The sequence below is a fragment of the Tursiops truncatus genome, chromosome 5 (genome assembly GCF_011762595.2).
Source record: "Tursiops truncatus isolate mTurTru1 chromosome 5, mTurTru1.mat.Y, whole genome shotgun sequence".
NCBI classification, from domain to species: domain Eukaryota; kingdom Metazoa; phylum Chordata; class Mammalia; order Artiodactyla; family Delphinidae; genus Tursiops; species Tursiops truncatus.
Genome location: NC_047038.1, coordinates 134,505,681 through 134,525,451, shown reverse-complemented (window position 1 = coordinate 134,525,451; position 19,771 = coordinate 134,505,681). Strand labels below are relative to the sequence as shown.

The window sequence follows — 19,771 nt, the reverse complement described above, 5'->3', positions numbered from 1 at the left end:
GACTGCGTCTAAAGAAGGGATTTATTAGCTTTAGGAATGCACTCTGGTAACTGGATGGCGGGGAAGGTTTCGTTTTAGCTTTCTTATTTGTATTGCATTTTTAGGTCTAGACTTAGATTTCAATCTATAAATAGCTTTTAAAAGACTTATGGGAAATAACAAAGCTACAGATGAATAAAATTAAAGTCCATCAGTTTATTTGAAAGTTGACCATTAGAGGGCGACACTTTAAACTTCTAGTATTAATAAATTTTAAATTGGGACAATTGAGAATTATAAATGAGGTATTTTTTTCCTCTTAACACATCATAATATTGTTTTAAGGTGTACAATACTATATTTTAGGCTGAAAACCTTCTTGGAATCCTCTTAGGAAGGTTTTGAATTCCTTACCTAGTTATTCTGTGAGCCACTGTCCCTTCCCTGTGCCCTTGATACATGAAATCTAAGTGCACACATAGTTTGAACTATTCTCAAAGGTATCCCTAAGGTTGCAGAAATTTTTTCTTAATCAAAAGAGAAGATTAAATTTAACCAAAGTAGTGCAAGATTTGTACACTGAGAAGTAGAGAACATAGTTGAAAGGAATTAAGGAACACCTAATTCAATGGAAAAACATCCCATGTCATAGATTGGGAGACTTGATACTGTTATGATGGCTGTACTACCTGAACTGATCGTCAGATTCAGTGCAACCCTTATTGAAACCCCAGCTGGCTTTTCTGCAGAGATGCGCAAGCTGATTCTAAAATTCAAATGTGAACACAAGGCACGCAGAAAAGTAGAATAAGGCTGGAACACTCACAGTTTCTGATTTCACACTTGCTCCAAAGCTGCATAAGTGAGACAGTGGTCGTGGAACGAGGATGGACATACAGACCGATGGAATAGATCTGAGTCCAGAAATGAACACTGGCATTTATGGTCAGCTGATTTTCAGCAAGGGCACCAGTACAATTCACTGGGGAAACAATAGTATTTTTAACAAAGGGTGATGGGATAACCGGATATCTGCACGCAAGAGAGTGAACTTGGACCCTTACCTTACTGAATATGAAAGTAATTTAAAAGGGATTGTAGACTTAAACGTAAGAGCTAAAGCTGTGGAAGAAGAAGCTCTTAGAAGCAAATATATTAATGAATTGTTGTGACCTTGGATTAGATCATGGTTTCTTAAATGTGACTCTGAAAGCATACGCAGAAAAGAAAAAGTAGGTAAACTGGACGGCATCAAAATTAGGGACTTCGTGCTTCAAGGGGCGCCATCCAAGGGAGGTGACTGGCCACAGGGAGGGAGAAAGTGTTTACTGATAATGTACCTGATAAGGGTCTTCTATCCAGAGCACATAAAGAATTCTTAAAATGCAATAATAAAGATACATAACCCAATTAAAAACTGAACAGCAACTGACAAAGGATTCATCTCCAACATATACAAGCACCTCATGCAGCTCAATATCAAAAAAACAAACAACCCAATCCAAAAATGGGCAGAAGACCTCAACGTACGTTTCTCCAAAGAAGATATACAGATGGCCAACAGACACATGAAAAAATGCTCAACATCACTAATCATTAGAGAAATGCAAATCAAAACTACAGTGAGGTATCACCTCACACCGGTCAGAATGGCCATCATTCAAAAGTCTACAAACAGTAAATGCTGGAGAGGGTGTGGAGAAAAGGGAACCCTCTTGCACTGTTGGTGGGAATGTAAATTGGTGCAGCCACTATGGAGAACAGTATAGAGGTTCCTTAAAAAACTAAAAAGAGGACTACCATATGGCCCAGCAATCCCACTACTGGGCATATGCCCGGAGAAAACCATAATTCAAAAAGGGACATGTACGACAGCGTTCATTGCAGCCCTATTTACAATAGCCAGGACATGGAAGCAACGTAAGTGTCCATTGATGGATGAATGGATAAAGAAGATGTGGCACATATATACAATGGAATATTACTCAGCCATAAAAAGAAATGAAATTGAGTTATTGGTAGTGAGGTGGATGGACCTAGAGTCTGTCATACAGAGTGAAGTAAGTCAGAAGGAGAAAAATACTGTATGCTAACACATATATATGGAATCTAAAAAAAAAAAGATTCTGAAGAACCTAGGGACAGGACAGGAATAAAGACACAGACGTAGAGAGTGGACTTGAGGACACGGGGAGGGGGAAGGGTAAGCTGGGACGAAGTGAGAGAGTGGCATGGACATATATACACTACCAAATGTAAAATAGATAGCTAGTGGGAAACAGCTGCATGGCACAGGGAGATCAGCTCGGTGCTTTGTGACCACCTAGAGGGGTGGGATAGGGAGGGTGGAGGGAGACGCAAGAGGGACAGGATATGGAGATATATGTATACATACAGCTGATTCACTTTGTTATACAGCAGAAACTAACACAACATTGTAAAGCAATTATACTCCAATAAAGATGTTAAGAAAAGAAAGAATAAATAACCCCTGGGGGAAAAGAAAAGTGAACAAAGAATTGAATAGGTATTTACCCAAAGATGTACGAATGGCCAATAAGCACATGAAAAATGGTCGGCACCCTTGGTCATTAGTGAAATGCAAATCAACACCTTCAAACACACCTGGGAAGGCTAAAATAAAAAAGACAGACGTTAGTGTTGACAAGAATGTATGTGGAGAAATTAAGAGTCCTTAGACCTTGCCGATAGGATTATAAGTGATGTAACCACTTAGGTAAACAATTCAGCAGTTCCTTGAAAAGCTAAACACAGAGTTACCATACGAATGAGCAGTTCTACTCGCAGGTATACATATACCCATCAGGACTGAAGACGGATGTGCAAACAAAAACGTATGCATGAGAATTCACAAGAGCATTATTCGTACCGGCCGTAAAGTAGGAAGAACCCAAATGTCCGTCAGTGGATGAGCGGATAAACTGTGGCGTCTCTCTATAATGGAGTACTATTCGGTGATACAAAGGAACATATCGTTACCTGCTGCAGCCTAGATGAACCCTGAAGCTATTAGGCCAGGAGAAAGAAGGCAGTCACAAAAGGTCGTGTGTTTCCCTTGTGAGATTCCATTTACACGAAATGTCCAGCATAGGCAGATCCATAGACACAAAGCAGATTAACAGTTGCCAGGAGCTGGGGGAAGGGAGGATGGGGAGTGAATGCTACAGGGTGCGGGGTTGTCTTTTGGGTGGTAAAAATGTTCAGGAATTACGGTGGTGATGGACGAACACAAACCACGGAATTATCCACAAGTGACAAATCTTGAGTTCTGGCGAGTCCGGCAGCCCGGGTGGAGCCAGGGGCCAGGGAGGGTCATGCCCACTTCCTGGATTGGGTCCTGTGCACAGTGCGGCTGTGGCCCCCTGCAAGAAAAAAAGAAAAGAAAATGATGTGTGAATTATATCTCAGTAGAGCTATTATTTTAAAAGGGTAATTTTACAAAGTTCTTAAAATACATTTGTTTTACATTTTGGCTAAGATTTGGGGGCGGAGTAAATGTAGATTTGTATTCTTGAGATCAGAAACTGCTAGATATTCACTGGAGTCTGTCTTTTTAAGTTTGTTTTTTTTAATATTTGGCTGCATTGGGTCTTTGTTCCAGCTCGTGGACTTTCTCCAGTTGCGGCGGGCGGGGACTACTCTTCCTTGCGGTGCGCGGGTTTCTCATTGCGGTGGCTTCTCTTGTTTCGGAGCACAGGCTCTAGGCGCGTGGGCTTCAGTAGTTGTGGCACTCGGGCTCAGTAGTTGTGGCTCGTGGGTTCTAGAGCGCAGGCTCAGTAGTTGTGGCGCACGGGCTTCGTTGCTCCGCGGCATGTGGGATCTTCCCGGACCAGGGCTTGAACCCATGTCCCCTGCATTGGCAGGCAGATTCTTAACCACTGCGCCACCAGGGATGCCCCCTCATTGGAGTCTTAAAATACTAACTTTTGTACATCCAAAACTTATATAATATTGTACATCAACTATACCTTAATTTAAAAAAAATACTAATTCCCTGCTGACTTGCATATAAATGAATATAAACAGGATTTTGAATTTTTACCTGTTCTAAACGTTCATGAATAACTATGAATCTTTTTTCTATGTATTGTAATATGATCTGGAAAAGCAAGGCATGTCTCTTTTTCTAAAAGAGAATATTTAAATTTAAATATTTCTGCATATAAGAAATGTCATTTGGTAAAAATAGAAAACAATTGAATTCATGCTCATTTTTAAGTGTAGGCATGAAATAACATGCATTAATTTTATATTGACTAAGAAAATCATTTAATGGTGGAATTGGTAAATATTTATACTTTAAAATTAAAACTTGGCATTTGATATTTTGATGTAAAAGCTGGGAAATAGGTGATAACAATTTATGAGGAATTTATTTTTGTAAATTTGAGCCAATTTAGTTTATATTTTAATGGCCTTTCTATGTATCCCAAAGGCAGTTGTGATGCATGACATTTTGTGCAGTCCAGCATTTCTCTGAATAATGTGATTTTTGATGTCTAAAAGCTTGTATTTAAAGAAAAGCTATTTTAAATTTGGTCTGTTAATATAATGCCTTATTTTAGAAGCCCCTTTTCCCGACAAGTTTAATAATTTCTGTCCTCTTTTTCAAACAGGATCTGGAAATCGTGTACTCCTATTTACATGGTATGGAAGCCTTATCCAACCTGAGGGAGCACCAGCTTAGGTAAGGCATTTTAATCTGAATAACAGTAGCATGCTTGGATTTTATGTGATTATTTATTATTGTTTAGAAGTAGGATTAAAGATGACTGACTTGTGAAAACTCTGCCTCATCTGGCCTTGTAAGTTTTACATCCATATAATAATTTCCGACGTTTCTGCCGTAGTGATCGCCTCTCTGCTTCCCGTCCCTCTCCCTGCCCTCCCCACCTGAAGTAATAAACACCACTTGGTGAATACTCCGAAGGAGCATTATTTGCCATCCTGGCAAATAAAAATCTACTTCCTAGCACTCAGCTACATAAGAAACCAGAATGTGTTTAACTGTTCCAAGAATGATTCAGTTCACTGTTTTAGTATGTTCTAGGTCTTTGTATATAACATATTTATTGCATTAAGTTGACTGCCCTTTTCTGGGAAATTCAGTTTATAACCATAGTTGTTTTTTATATAGTCCATTCATATAAAAATCTTACCACTTCTCTTGTGCAGTGATACAGCAACCTTATTTATGGTTATCTGGGCTTACATTAAAAGATCAGAAACATCTTGTATAATCCAGTGATTAACTGGAATAGAAAATAAAGGACCTTAGGAAGATGCATTACATATAAACGCCAACTAGGACGTTATGGGAAAGTTTTGTTGTCTCCAGCTACTTTTGATACCAGCAGTTTTTAATTATGAAAGGAATACGTTTTCTGTGTATTTCCCCTTTACTCTTTAAATACTAGTTAATTTGTGAGCATGTCAATTTCATATTTAGTTGTTAATTGAAAAAAGTGTCAAGAGGATTGAATACTTCTAAAATTGAATTTGTAATGAAAATGATTTAAATTAAAGTTTTATTAGAAAGAGCAAAACCATTGGGAATTTGGAAGATGGCTCAAATTAAAGCAAGGATAATTTCTAAAGTATGTAACTTTCATTTTATGTTTTTTGATGACAGCTATCCTAGGAAAAAATTATAGTGCCAATTGTCTGTTTAATTGAACGCAGTTAACCTGCAAACGCAAATGAATTAATTAATATGAAAATATAAATGTCACATTGCCATATGCATATGACTACACATGGATAATATTTCAATAATATTCAGATATATCGATTATATAATGTGTGTCTATATATGTAGTTATAAAATTACTTAGGTAATAGTAATTTGGTGCAATAGAAAAAGGAAAATTTTAATACATCTTATGAATATTTTTAAGATTACGAAAGTAGAGGTAATACAATAAAGCCCTGTACACCCACTAACCATTTTCTGCTATTTCACAAGTAAATTTTGGTTAGAAACAACTGACAACTTCAACAGTGTAGCTTAGCAGACTTAGACCTTAAAGAAGTCTATTTTGGAGACAATTCAGCTTTGTTGGCGTGAACTTACAAGGAGTCACCTTTAAGATGTGTCTCTTGTTCTGCTTGTGTCAAAAAGTCGTTTGTTTCTCATATTTATGCAAGACATCAACTAACTTGAGTCCTTTTTTAGAAGAAGATCAGGATAGCAGAATGAATAATAGCAAGAAAAGAAGCACAGATAAACTCGATGACTTGGATAAACTGCTTTGTAATAACTACCCTTTCTGGGAAAAGTACGTCTTGTCTTAATTTAGAGAAGTTATTTCCTTTGAATTTTATAAATAAAATTTTACCCCTGGGATTAATAGAGAAGAGTTAAGACTTCCACACAATACAGTTATCCAATTTTAGCAAAAAAAAGCTCTTCCTCAAGGTTGTCCAGGTCTGTTTATTGAGTGCTGGGCAATGGAACACTGGTCTCCTAGGAAGGAGGGGAGGCTTTCCACTGTGGGAGCCTCACTTTGTGCACCGCGGGGCTGTCCGTATGCAAGCAGTGCGTTGATCCTGAGCAGTTGGTGACGTGCAGTTAATTGGCTGTGTTACTGTAAGATCACACACTCTATACAATGGAAAGGTTTCCAGGTCCTCACTGACATACTGTACGTCTTTTCCACACAACATTTTTTTTCTAAGGTTTACTCCCTTCATACAGGTGGGTCAGAAGCAGCATATTTGCAGAGGGGAGGAGGAAGGTCCAGTGGGAGTGGAGCCCAAGAATCTGTAAAGAGCAGAGTGACTGGGGCCACTCAGTGCGGGAAGCAAGAGCCTGCTGAGTTATGTGTGTGTGTGTTTATACGTGTATACATACTACACATATATAGTATAACATATATGGTTATATGTATGTGCATATACATGGATATATATATATGTACACTACCTATATACAGTATAACATATATATGGTTCTATGTATGTGAGTTTGTATACATGTAGATTCTTTAGCATTATGGATGAGCGTAATTATTATTATACAGGCAGTTTTAGACCTTAAGGAACAACTAAAATCTGGCTAGTATATTCTTTAGGAATTCAGGGAAGATCAGTATGCTTGTGATGAAACATTCCTTAACAATGTTTAAAGAAAAAAAAAGCATTTTGGTACTGTTGCCATTTATTTAGAACATTGTCCTATAGACGATTTTATCGTGATTTTCTCGTGGCGCTAGGTTAGTTCTTTTATGCAGTCAGCAGTTATCCAGTGCAGTCCTACTACCTGCTAGACATCCAGGCAGGCCATGAAGAAACAGCAGTGAACTAGACCAAGCCCCTGCTGTTCCTAGTGGGGCAGACAGGATTTAGATGTGAGCCTGTCGGGCGTGGTAAGAATGGACGCTCGGCTGCTTTGACTTTGTGGCTGAAAGGAGGGAACACTTGGGTTGGCTCAGCTGTGCGGAGAGCCCTGCAGTGCCTTTGGGCCCCCGATGCCCACGGGGGGAACAGGCAGGGGCCGTGGGAGAGTAACTTAAGGATGCTAAGTGTAGTCAGCAGCGCAGGGCTGCGTATTCAAGGATAGGAGTTTGGATTTTCATGTAAAGGCAGTGGAGATTAAGAGCAGGTGTGACATAGAAGCCCGCACACCGCAAGGAAGAAAGATCCCGCGTGCTGTGACTAAGACCCTATGCAGCCAACATAAATAGATAGATAAATAAATAAATAAATTTTAAAAAGAGCAGGTGCGAGGTGATGTGACGTCATGTCTGGAGAATGGACAACAGGTGTGCAGAACAGACTCAGAATCTACCTGTGTGGTCCTGGTAGGAGATGACAGTGGGATGGTGGCTGAGACTGGGTTTTCACTGGCAGGTGGTGAACGTGGTCTGCCTGGGAGGGTGGATTTTGGAAACAGAACGTGGCGGAAAGATGGGATTTGAAGGAGAGGGAGGAGAGTCAAGGATGGCGACTCCAAGGTTTTGGCCTAGACGATTGGGTTCTGACTGTGGGAGAGCAGATTTGGGGGGAAGGAATTTAAGATCTGTTGGACGTTTTGAACATGGAGCGGTTATTCCACCGAGTAGGCATTTGGATGCGTGGTGTCACGGTGAGAGGTTAGGTGTGGGGCATGGCTTTGGAGCATCAGCTTACGGATTACGTTAAAAATCACAGACTGGGGCTTCCCTGGTGGCGCCGTGGTTGAGAGCCCGCCTGCCGATGCAGGGGACACGGGTTTGTGCCCCGGTCCGGGAAGATCCCACATGCTGCGGAGCAGCTGGGCCCGTGAGCCATGGCTGCTGAGCCTGTGCATCCAGAGCCTATGCTCCGCAACGGGAGAGGCCACAACAGTGAGAGGCCCACGTACTTAAAAAAAAAAAAAAAAAAAAAAAATCACAAACTGGATGATGTTACATGGTGCAGAGGAGAAGAGGGCGGACAGGCCCTGGAGGCGATGCATTTCGAGTCAGGTAGAGGAGTGAGAGGGGCAGAGAGTCCAAAGGAGACTGAAAAAATGACGAATAAGAGGAAAACCAGGAGACTTAGAGCAGAAAATGCTGTAAGGAAAAGGGAGTCATCATGTGTTGCTGAGAAGTGGCATTAATGCAAGGTCAGAAAAGATTTAGATAACACAGAGGAAGCTGACAACTCTCAGAGCTGTTTTTGTTTTTTGGCCACACGGCTTGTGGGAGCTCAGTTCCCCAACCAGGGATTGAACCCAGGCCCTGTCCCTGGAAGCGCGGAGTCCTACACACTAGGCCGCCAGCAGCTCCCCCCGACCCCCCTTTTTGTTGAGTTTCAGGGACCCAGTGATGGAGGAGAGGGAGGAGGGCGAGAGAATGGAGACGGTGTATTCCCGTAGACAGCTCTAAAAGGAGAATTTCTGTTGCGGGAAAAGCGGAGTATGGATGGTAGCTGGAGGCGGATATGGGGCCAAGCATGTCTCCTTCCCCACACAGTGGGCATAAGGTGTGTTTGTGTATTAAGGAAGTGATTTAGGAGAGAGGGGGAAACGGATGATGGTGTGGGAGGGGTGAGCCTGCAGGAGTACAGGGTCAACCGTAGAAGGACCAGGATCCAGTGAAAAGGGTGTAACAGGAAACAGGGCAGAGTCGGTTACATAATTTAAACACCTGGTATTTTTAGACCCATTCCTTGTGTCTCTCATCCTTTCCTAGGAAGAATTGGTACGATGCAGTCTATTAAAACTTTGTTTAATGATGTGTATTCAAGGTTCGATGCTACCTTCTGGAGTTGAGTGGAAGTTTCGGGTAAGGGATTGAGAGGCTGAGGGGGCCTTTGAAGCAGGGTGCTGCTTCAAGGCAAAAGAGAACCCAGGAGGGTCGTTTTCAAGTGAAAAATCAAGAGCGTGCAAACAGCGGAAAGGTGGATGTGTGTTGATCCCAGTGTTTTCACAGATGGGGACTGGTAGCCCCGCTGACCAAAATGGCACTGCTGTTGAAACAGTCACTTTTTTTTTTTTTTTTTTTTTTTTTTTTTTTTTGCGGTACACAGACCTCTCACTGTTGTGGCCTCTCCCGTTGCGGAGCACAGGCTCCGGACGCGCTCAGCCATGGCTCAGCGGCCATGGCTCACGGGCCCAGCCACTCCGCGGCATGTGGGATCCTCCCGGACCGGGGCACGAGCCCGGGTCCCCTGCATCGGCAGGCGGACTCTCAACCACTGTGCCACCAGGGAAGCCCGAAACAGTCACTTTTACAGCCAGCCTTTTCTATTTCCTAGTTCCTTCTTAAGAAGAATAATCCTTTTCTCTTTTACATTTCTGTAACTTTTGGGAAATTTTACATGAGCTTAATATAATAAGATGCTTTTTGAAGATGCTGCTCTTGAGGTAATTTTGAATATTTAAACATTTATTCATGTTTTCTATAATTTTCATAGTTTATTTTCCTCAGGGATGAATCATTTGAAGTAAATAAATCTTTAAGTTGTAAAGCATTCATTTAGTCCTTAGTCATAAAAAAACGCACTTTAATAAAAGCCTACTTTTGTCTGAAATTCCATACTGTTAAGTAACATTAATGTTAAACTGTGAATTATGTTATCACTTTTTAAGTTAGTAGGTTTTCCTTTCTAATTTTCAGGTTCTCTCTCACTTTCTGTTTACCTTGGAGAACATTAATTTGTCCACATGTCATTTACAAAGTATAAAACACATACAATTTTGTTCCCTATGAAATAAACTAGGTGAAGCTGACATCTAACAAAATGTTTCTTTTCTAGCATCTCTTTACCAGATTTCATTTTATTTTGTTAACCTAGGCACCACAAATATTTATCTTGAGGCCAATGAATGTGACAATTCATAAAAGTAATGTTAATTTTCTACATAATGTCTCATTTATGTTTTTAAACTATTAGTATGTTTTTTCATGACAAACGATGAACTCGTGTCTTTATTTTTTGTTTTACAGGTTAATGTGTGAAACTGTGAGATATGAAAGACATGAAGCCAATGAAGTTTTATACTAGTAGGTGTTTCCTTTGTCTTTGCACAATGTGTAATGCAGTGGCTAGATGATGTCCTTAAAGTATCAAAGAAGTACTAGGGGCACCTTGTCAAGTCAGCACTGCCTTAATTTTGCATTAACTTTTATTGCATAATTTAGAAATGTGAAGCATTTCAACTATTTCAGTCCTTTGCTGATAAGTTCACATCAGCATCTATATGTTACTCACGTGTGGCTGGAGATAGTGTTTCACATTATGGAGTATTTTGACTTTTATGAAATGAGAAATAGTGTAGAGTCTTTCCAAAGGAAAGTTTCTTCTTTAAATCATATTGATGTTCCTTTTAAGATCTGTAACATACTCCTTGAAAAAATGGCAACTAGTTTTTTAAGCAATGTGATAAACATTCAGTAGATAAATATTGGTGTGTTACAGATACTTAAGCTCTGATTTACTAGACATATTGTTTTGTTAATGTTTGCTGTGAATGACGGTTGTTCTGTTGACTTTCCTTCCTGTTTTTCAAGGCACTCACTCAGTAATTACTATTTTCCATGCATATTATAGGGACTCTTTAATGAAATAAATAAAATACAGCTTCTGCCCTTAGGGTGGCTATAATCTTTTGAGGGAGTTAGAAATAGAAAAAAGGAAAGCAACAATGAAAACTAACCCACCAGAATAGCTGAGACTATAGGTTTGTACAGGAGGGGTGCAGGGGAGGGTCTCGGAGAAGGGGCCCTTTGCCCTGGATCTCCTAGCATGTCTGGTGGTCTCGTGGGACTTTCTTGGCAGGAGGCACTGTGTGTACAGGGACAGAGCGGGAGGGGCCTGGCGTCACGTGTTGAACGGTGCGGCCAGTTTAGAGCGCATGGCGTGGGGTGTGTGGAGTCAGGAGAAGGGGCAGGCCACAGTCACACTTGCGTGTGAATGTGTTGTTGAAAAAGTCATCCTCGATTCTTTAGACAACTGGAAATAAGTGCTTTTCCTCCTCAATTACATTTTATTCTGGAAAATTACAGATGTTCACAGTATTAGCGACAGTAGTAAAACGGGCCCCCGTGGACTCACCTTGCCACGTTGTCGACTGACAAGCAATGATGTTTCATCTCTTCCTCCACCTCCGGTGGATTATTTTGAAGTAAATCCAGACATATCAATTCAGCCATCATTGTTTTGATATGTGTTTTTATCTTTAAAAGATAGACTTAAAAAAAAACACTTAACCACAATATTATCATCAAACCTTAAGAAATAATTTTCATATCATGAAAATAATCAAATTTCTTTGTCTCAAATTGTTTTTGGTACAGGTTGTTTATTGGTTGTTTATCTTTCTTAAGTCTCTTTTAGTCTGTAGGTAGGCGGCCAGTTTTCAAGCAGCAAAATGTTGTGACCAGACGCCTCCCAGCCCCACACATCCCCTCAAAGGGTGGATTAGGTTGAGTGGACGGGCAGGGAAATCTTTTAGGAGAGAATTGCAGTCATCTGAGGTGACAGTGCTTGAACTTGGGCAGATGGAGGGACGGGGCCATCACGGATGGATTGTAGAAGATATGGGTGGATCTGATGCAGGATGGTTCTTGGCTGTCAGTATCCATCTAGGGCTTCAGAGAATATACATGCAATAGATAAGAGCAGTAAATAACCCAGACATAAGTGGTAATGAGAAAACTCACACCAGGGGCCAATGCCCTTAACATATTTATCCTTGAAGGAATCATGATGTAAATAACTTAAGACTATTTGTCCTCTTTCAGGAGCAATTAAAAGCTATCCGTTTAACGGGTGTACACCTGTCAGGGTTGGCAATCTCTGATGAATATTACTGACGTGTATTTCAGTCCTTTCCCTCTGAAACATGGTTTGGGCCGTGTCGAAGACGAGGCAATAGCAAACGTGTAACAAGCCCTTCGTCCGTCCCACACACTCAAATCCGTGCTCTGTGTGCATTGATTTCATTCCTCCTTGCAGCCGTCTTGCAGGTAGATCTTTCATCACCCCCGTTTTAGATATGAGGTGCTGAGGCCTGTGTCACTGCTCAACTCGGGATCTGGACTTGTGCCCAGACCTGGTGACTCTGCAGCCCTAGCTGCCCCCCACACAGCAGCATTTCCCAGCCTTCTTCATGCCTCTGTAGAAAATGATGCTGTGTGCATGCAGGTGCGAGGACTGCATCTCTCCCTGGGGTGGCCTCCCCAAGGGGTGGTGGCGGCCCCTGAAACCCACCAGCACTTCTGCCCACATTGTGCCGGCTTCCTGACAATTATTAATTATTATTCATTTAAATGGAAGGGAGATTGCAGTGTTTTAAACATATTTGCTTTCTCTTTTTAAAGTCAGTTTAGACGGTGAATAGGAGCCCTGCGAATCATGCAAAGCCGTGACTTGGATAATCCTAAATTGAATGCATTCAGGAGTTTGCAGCAAGAGTTGACTGCAGTAATTGTTTGTTTTGGACTAATGAGAATGAGGTGGCAGTGTTCCTAAGCAATGAAGAATCTATGGGTATTTGGTAGATCATGATTTCCTATGACCAAAAATTCAGAGACTAAGTGCAGATACCCTCAGTCAGATTCCTAGTATCTGACCAAGCTTGTGTTGAAGGGTAGTGGGAGGATTTTCCTCTGTGATCCTTGAACAGACTTGTCTCTGCTCTGAACAGTCGGTGTAAGCGCGGTTTTGAAACTTAAAGAACTCTTGTATTTGGGGTGTATATAAATCTGCAATAACTTAGTAATACCACCCCTCTTTTTTGGGACCTGTTGTCATGACCTCTTAGGGGGAAATGAGTCTGTGCTTGAGCCTGGAGAACAACAGTGCAGTTGAAATACCAAAGACTTTCAGAATTTTGTTTTATGACCAAGAGATGAGTATTCATTTTCCTTATTATGTTTGCGTGCTGGTGACTTCCGAGTCTATGATTCCAGTAATTTCACCAGGTAAATACAGTACTCTTCTGATCCACCTCTGTGCCTCCTTTTTATTACCTGTAAAGTGGGGACACAGTGATCACAGGGTTCAGTGTTTCCGGCTGGCGTGAGGCTGAGATGCAGGGCTCGGTGTGAAGGAGGTAGAGCAGGGCGCACATGGTCGGCGCACAGGAATGTCAGCCGCGGGCAGCGTTCTCACTCCATTCACTGTTTTGGTAATTTACGTTTTGTTCTCCCAGTGTTTTAGCTGCTTTAAACTTTCTTTAGGAAGGAATGATGACAGCACTGTTCTAATTCCCCTGGTGTTACTGTTTTAACAGGAACAGTATGACAAACAGTATGCCCTTTAAAATTATATTGTGATTCAGGAGAGAGCTGTGGTTCTGATAAAACGGAATTTTTAAAGTGTAGACTTGCCCATTTAATTAGGTACGATTAGTTGAGCTTTACACAGTGGACAGGAACATCAGGTAATTTCTGCCTTTCTTTCATTTGCTATCTGTTAGATGCTGGGTATTTTGCTAGCTTGGAAATACTAAGTGAGATAATACTCATTTCACCTGAGGCACTTATTTTAGAGAATTTAAGAAAGGAGATAAACAAGTGCGTTCGTTTTCCTTACTTTCTCTTTAATGGCCAGCCATCCTCACCATTTCAGTTTAATATATAGTTACATGTAAAGTGCTAAAAACCTTTAGATCAGAAATTCGACCATTCAGATATATCTTTTTTACGCCTGCACACACAGCCGCTCTCTAAACACGGGTATCCCTGAACCGTGGGCCCGATTGCCACGCACGGGTCGGACTGAATGCTTTGGTTTCCAGAAGAGTTTTCAGAGCACTTTGTTACGGGGTTTATCTCCCCTTATTGCAGGAGAGGAAATTGTTCCTTTTTCAGAGGAAGCTGCGTGGAGGCTCGTGGAGTCTTTTCAGGCATTTTCACTGAAATCTGTAACCTCCGAACCTCCGGCCCAGCTGCCCCTCTGCCTGCGCTTACTGGTCTCTTCACTCCACGGCTGGGTTTCCTGTTTCCACTGCAGCGCGCCCTGTCCGCTCCGCGTGCCCCTCCTCCTCCAGTGGCCCATCTGGGCTCAGAGCTGCCTGTGCTCCTGTCCCCTTGCCCTCCTGGAGGGAGAGCTGCCCTCCCTGCAGTGTTGCTCTTCCTACCCCCTGGGTCCCGCCCTGTTTCCCACACGGGGTGAGGTGCCGTGTCTCCGTCCTTAGGAAGCTCTCCTGGGCTCTGGCCCATACCCAGTTATTGTACTGCTTTCTCCTTTCGGATGTGGCCAAGCTTTTATTTACTTTTACATCGTAGTCTTTTTATTTTAATTTTTTTTAATTTTTAAAATTTTTATTACTTTTAATTAATTTATTTAATTTATTTTGGGCTGAGTTGGGTCTTTGTTGCCGCGCGCGGGCTTTCTCCGGTTGCAGCAAGTGAGGGCTACTCTTGGTTGCAGTGCGCGGGCTTCTCATTGCGGTGGCTTCTCTTGTTGCAGAGCACGGGCTCTAGGCCCCTGGGCTGAGTAGCTGTGGCTCACGGGCTCAGTAGTTGTGGCGCATGGGCTTAGTTGCTCCACGGCATGTGGGATCTTCCCGGACCAGGGCTTGAACCCATGTCCCCTGCATTGGCAGGCGGATTCTTAACCACTGCACCACCAGGGATGCCATCTGCATCGTAGTCTTTTAAGAAAATTTTTACAAAAGCACTACCTACTACCTAGGTTGCTTTGCTTTTTTTGTTTATTTTCCCTCAGGAGACAAAATACTTCAAATCTGCCTTCCTTTCTTCCCCAGCAATATGTAACCACTATTTGGAGTGTCCATGTTTCCATAAGTTTACTGTGCTTGTGCGTGTGTATAAGGAAAAGGTGAAACCTGAGGTTTTCGTTGACTTGAAGGCATGACACTCTAAAGACTTAGCCTTTGCACAGACTTGTAGGATAAAGGTGCTCAGCCCTGAGCTTGGTGTGTTGTGATGTACACGTGTGCTCTGTGTAAGTATGACAATTCAAATAGGCACGCGTGGATACGCGCATACCCACAAATAGACTTAAGATTGTTTTACGTACATATGGCGATACTTGAAGCTTTCTTGCCAATAATGATATTTTTATATTTACTGTTAGTCTTTGAATGAAAATGTTTTATTTTTGTGGTGAGTGAAAGAGTAGTAAAATAAAAACATTAACAAATGTATTTAGTCTGTAAACTCCATCAGGGCAGGGACTGTGTTTAGTTCAGATTTACATGTGCCGTGCCCAGCGTAGACATTTGCATCTTGTCTGTTCTCTGTTGTCATTTTTTGCATTTATTTCAAGGAATATATTCCTTTGCTAGATCAGCAGGAAGAGACCTTCTTTATGGCCTGACTTCTGGGTAAAACAGCCGACTGCAGGTTAGGTGTTCGGTTCTTCCTATCAATTCTCTGTGAAACTACTTAGTGAATAAAAACCTCTGAACTCCTCTTAACTATAGGTGTTTATAGTAACATGTAGCTCTCTCCCTATGCTTTCTAGTCATTGCGGGTCACGGTGCTTGTGAGCTGGTAGTGCCATTCCCATCACCTGGGACCTTGGCAGTGGGTGGGCGGATTTGGTGTGAATTTGGTCAGTCTCTGGATGTCCGAGTTCTCTTTAGCAATTCGGGTGCCAGTTTTCTGTAGAAGAGGGACAGGTTTGTCGTGCAAATGAAACTGCAGTGTGTAACTGAAAGATGCAGATTTGTGAATTAATTTCGTGACCCATTGGTAGTTTTCAGAAGAGTTCATTTGGGCTGCTGTCTTAAATTTGAGAAATCGTCGAGCCCTTGGGTGTAGCCCTCTGCCCTCAGTCTAGCTGAATCATTGACTGATGGATTGCCATATGTATGTAATCTGTAGTGAGTTTTTTTCTTTCATTCAAAAATAAGTTTATTGAGTAACTTCATAACTCCCAAGACATCACTCCCTCATTTCATTTTTAAAATGGATTTTATAAATTTAAGAAAGACTGCACAGTGAGTCTATAGAATCTTTGGCTTTACTAATTCTTTAGTATTGTTCTTTATATTGTTCCCTCTGCTTGTTAAGTGAATTATCACAGTTAAAAAAATTATGTCCACTTATCCCCTATATTTTCAAAATATTAATTTATTCAAAACAAAAATATTCTCAAAATACTTTAATATTTTCAAAATAAAATATTTTCAAAATAAAGCTGAAATAGCCTCAGTATTTCCATCAGTTCTTGGAGTTTTTATTGATGTTACTGATTTATCCTGTTTGTTGGTCTAGCCCCTATAATTTATTGAGAGGAGGCTAAGAACTTTCTGAAAAACTTCATGTTAAAATGATGCTTTTTTCCTTCAGAGTTTTAAGTGATAAAAGTGAAGTAACTTCCTTACAATGTAGAACTTTCAGGAAATGGAACAAAAAGTTACCCTCCACTTTTAAAATGTGTTGTTTTCATAAGTGTGAGAATTTGTGATGAAATATTATGAAGTGCATAATTTTGTAGTACAGTATTGCTATTCTGTACGTCAGAAATGTACATTTTAACTCTCCATAGAGCTCTTTCTATCATACGTTCTACACTTCATGCCTGAGTACATCCTGCGGGTGTGTGCACTTCACCTTTCTTTTGACCGTGACCTGGTGTTGTCAGGGCCCACACTTGCCATGTTGCATTAACTTTTCTTGTGAGCTTACTTTGTGCCGTTGGCCGTACAGAAATACATAAGGCATGTTCTGTCTTTGAGCTTAAAGCTTAGAGCCCCATCAGAGGAGCAAGAAAAACAATTATTAAACTTTTTGATAAACCCAGTAGCAGAAGTGATGTCATGTATTTGTGAAAAAGAGTACAGTTATTGTGTATCTGAAAAGCCATCTGCATCTTGGAAGGTGGCCATTGTTAGGACTTCTGTTTTAAGCCCTGGAACACTTCGTTCATAGGAAATCCGGCTCGGATCCATTGCAGTAGCCGTTAGGGTGGGAAGAGGGCTGGACAGGCTTCTGTCCCAAGGGCCTCGCCACGTCCTACTGAATCAACTGCTGGATTCCCAGGAAAGGGGTAGAGGGTGATTTATTGTCAACAGGTAAAATTCTTCCTGCTTTGGTTATCGGCATAACTGTACATTTGACAGTACAAGTCTGTGCCGGTGAGAGGAGTCTAGTAACAGTGTAGGGGGCCAAGACCGAGGCCGTGAACTTCAGCAGAGGCTTCCGAGCGGAGCCCACAGAATGGGGTGGGGGTTGTGCGGAGGGAGAAATTTAGGCGGACTTTCTGTTTTCTGGTTTTATCCTTCCGTTGGATGACGCTGCTGGGACAGCAGATACAGGGAAAGAGACGGGTGCTCTCCTAGCCGTGGTCACGGGGGGCTGTCCCTCTGGGTTCCCTGCTAGCGGGCTCCACTTACTTCGTGGAACTTTGTATGGTCCTCGTTTTATTGCCCATCTGGCTTCTCAGCTCGAGATGTGGAGCCGGTAGGCCCGGGTGGTAAGAATCCCTTTCCCATCTCTCCCAGGTGCCGCCGGCTTTGTCGTTTGGACGTGGCGTGGCATCTGGGTCGTATATATAATAGAATGCAGCCTCTCTTTCTAAACCTCCCCGAGTCCTGACGCGTGTTGGCCCACGCGGCTGCGTGCCCCCACCTCTCCCTGAGTGGGCGTCCTCTCCACCGTTTCTGGGCGTTTCCGCCCGTATTGCCCGCCGTTGTTCCCACGCGGTTGCCGCCTCGTGCGTCTCCGGGCCCTGCTGCCGCCGTAGCTGTCGCCGGCATGCAGCGCCGCAGGGTGCTCTCTACCACAGGCCCTTGTGCCGTGCCAATGCCGTGCTGCCCCTCATCTGCTCACCGGGAGGAACTCCTTCCCGTACCCGCGACGCCCTCCTTGGGCACCGATTTCTGGTCCCAGACTGTTTGGGTTTTCTTGCTTGGGGACCATTCCTTCAGTTTCTGTTGGCTGACTCACCCGCCCCCCTGCAAACACACACGCAGAGACGTGGGTTAGGTGTCGGTTTGTGGCCGGCAGGAGGTGGGTGTCAGCTCCGCGTCCACTAGGACACGTGTGCCCTTGCCCAGAGCCCCTCCCCCGCCTTTCCCCCCACCCCCCCGCAGCCTTTTAGCCAACTGGGCTCCACTTAAGTTTTCACGTTGTATTAACAACTGAATAACTTTTTTCAGTATAACTGAATAACTTTTTTCAACTGTAGCTTTTTTCCCAAGTTGCTTTTTTGCGCTCGCATAATCGCCTTTGCTGACTTAATTTGTTTTCTTGTGATGTATTATCTTACTATCCTTTCAACCCCCTTGTCAACTTGGACTTGGTCCCTCGTGTTCATTCTCCCCCGGCTTCGTTAACGGGGACCGCGCAGCTGCACACGCAGCCCTTTCGTGGGGAGACACTGCCACCCTGTGCACCTCTAGGGTATTGCTGAGGACGTTCTTTAAGCCTCGCTTCATTTCTCCAGTCCCTGGTAAATTGAAACTCACGTCTTTGACTTTCAGTCATTTTAACACCATATCTGAGTTGGTGTCTATTCAGCTGTTAATACATTGGTTAATACAATGTCTGAGTGCCAGTCGAGCCATACCTAGTGTGTCTGCTGGGGGTACTGGGGCGCTAGAGGAGTTTAAGAGCTAACGGGAGAAGGCTTCCGAGGTAAACGATTCGTGTGAGCAAATCCAGAGTGTCTGGGAACCCAGGACAGAGAGACTCACTTTATTTGGAAGATACGGAAACGTTTCTCAGAGGAAGTGGTCGTTAACCTGGAATTCAAAGGGCGAGTGATGCGTTTCCTAGGCAGAAGGTACCCTTTAGGAGTGGGAACAGCAAGTTTTTTCAAAGGCCTTGAGGCCTATGTGGAGGAAAAGGTGGAGGACGGCTGAGCAGGGCGTCTGAAGCCCAGGATCTGCTGGGGTTCGGAGCAGAGAGTAGAGGTGTAGGCTGACCCTTGCAGGGTGGGTTGTGAGGGAGGGAAAGAGAGGAAGAGAAGCAGTGTTTTATGTCCCTGCTCTGCAAGGTGCTTGATACGTACCGTGTCATTACATCAGAGTGACGTTGTGAAGAGGGACTAATATCCCCGTTTTACGGTCGGGGAACCAGAACCCCAGGGGCTGACGTCACCAGGACCGCACGGCTGGTGTGAAAGAACGTGTGTTCCCAAACCTTGGCTCTTTACTCGGCAACAAACTGCTGCTTCCAGGTGCTGGCTAGTGGGGCTGGGCTTCCTCCGGTCCAGGAACTGAGGGTTATAAGCGGAGGTGTATCTTGGTCTCAGTTCCCTGAGCAGATGCTGCTGAGATCTGCTCCGTTCCCACGAGCTGCAGCCCCCCGTGCAGGTGGAGGGAGACCCCTAGGAAGCTCAGGGATGAGAAATCGACAGAGAAAACCCAGAACAGGCTAAATTT

General features: G+C 42.9%; 1 protein-coding gene across 6 annotated transcripts in view; it reads left to right on the top strand.

Moving 5' to 3' along the window:
- Window positions 1-19,771, top strand: part of RAPGEF2 (Rap guanine nucleotide exchange factor 2) — a 245,025-nt gene that overhangs the window by 75,670 nt on the left and 149,584 nt on the right. For all 6 annotated transcript variants that reach the window (XM_019926378.3, XM_033857408.2, XM_073805606.1 and 3 more), the window contains exons 2-3: window positions 4,617-4,687; window positions 10,413-10,469. In XM_019926378.3, coding sequence (XP_019781937.2) covers window positions 4,617-4,687; window positions 10,413-10,469 — 128 coding nt within the window. The remainder of the gene's footprint in view (window positions 1-4,616; window positions 4,688-10,412; window positions 10,470-19,771) is intronic.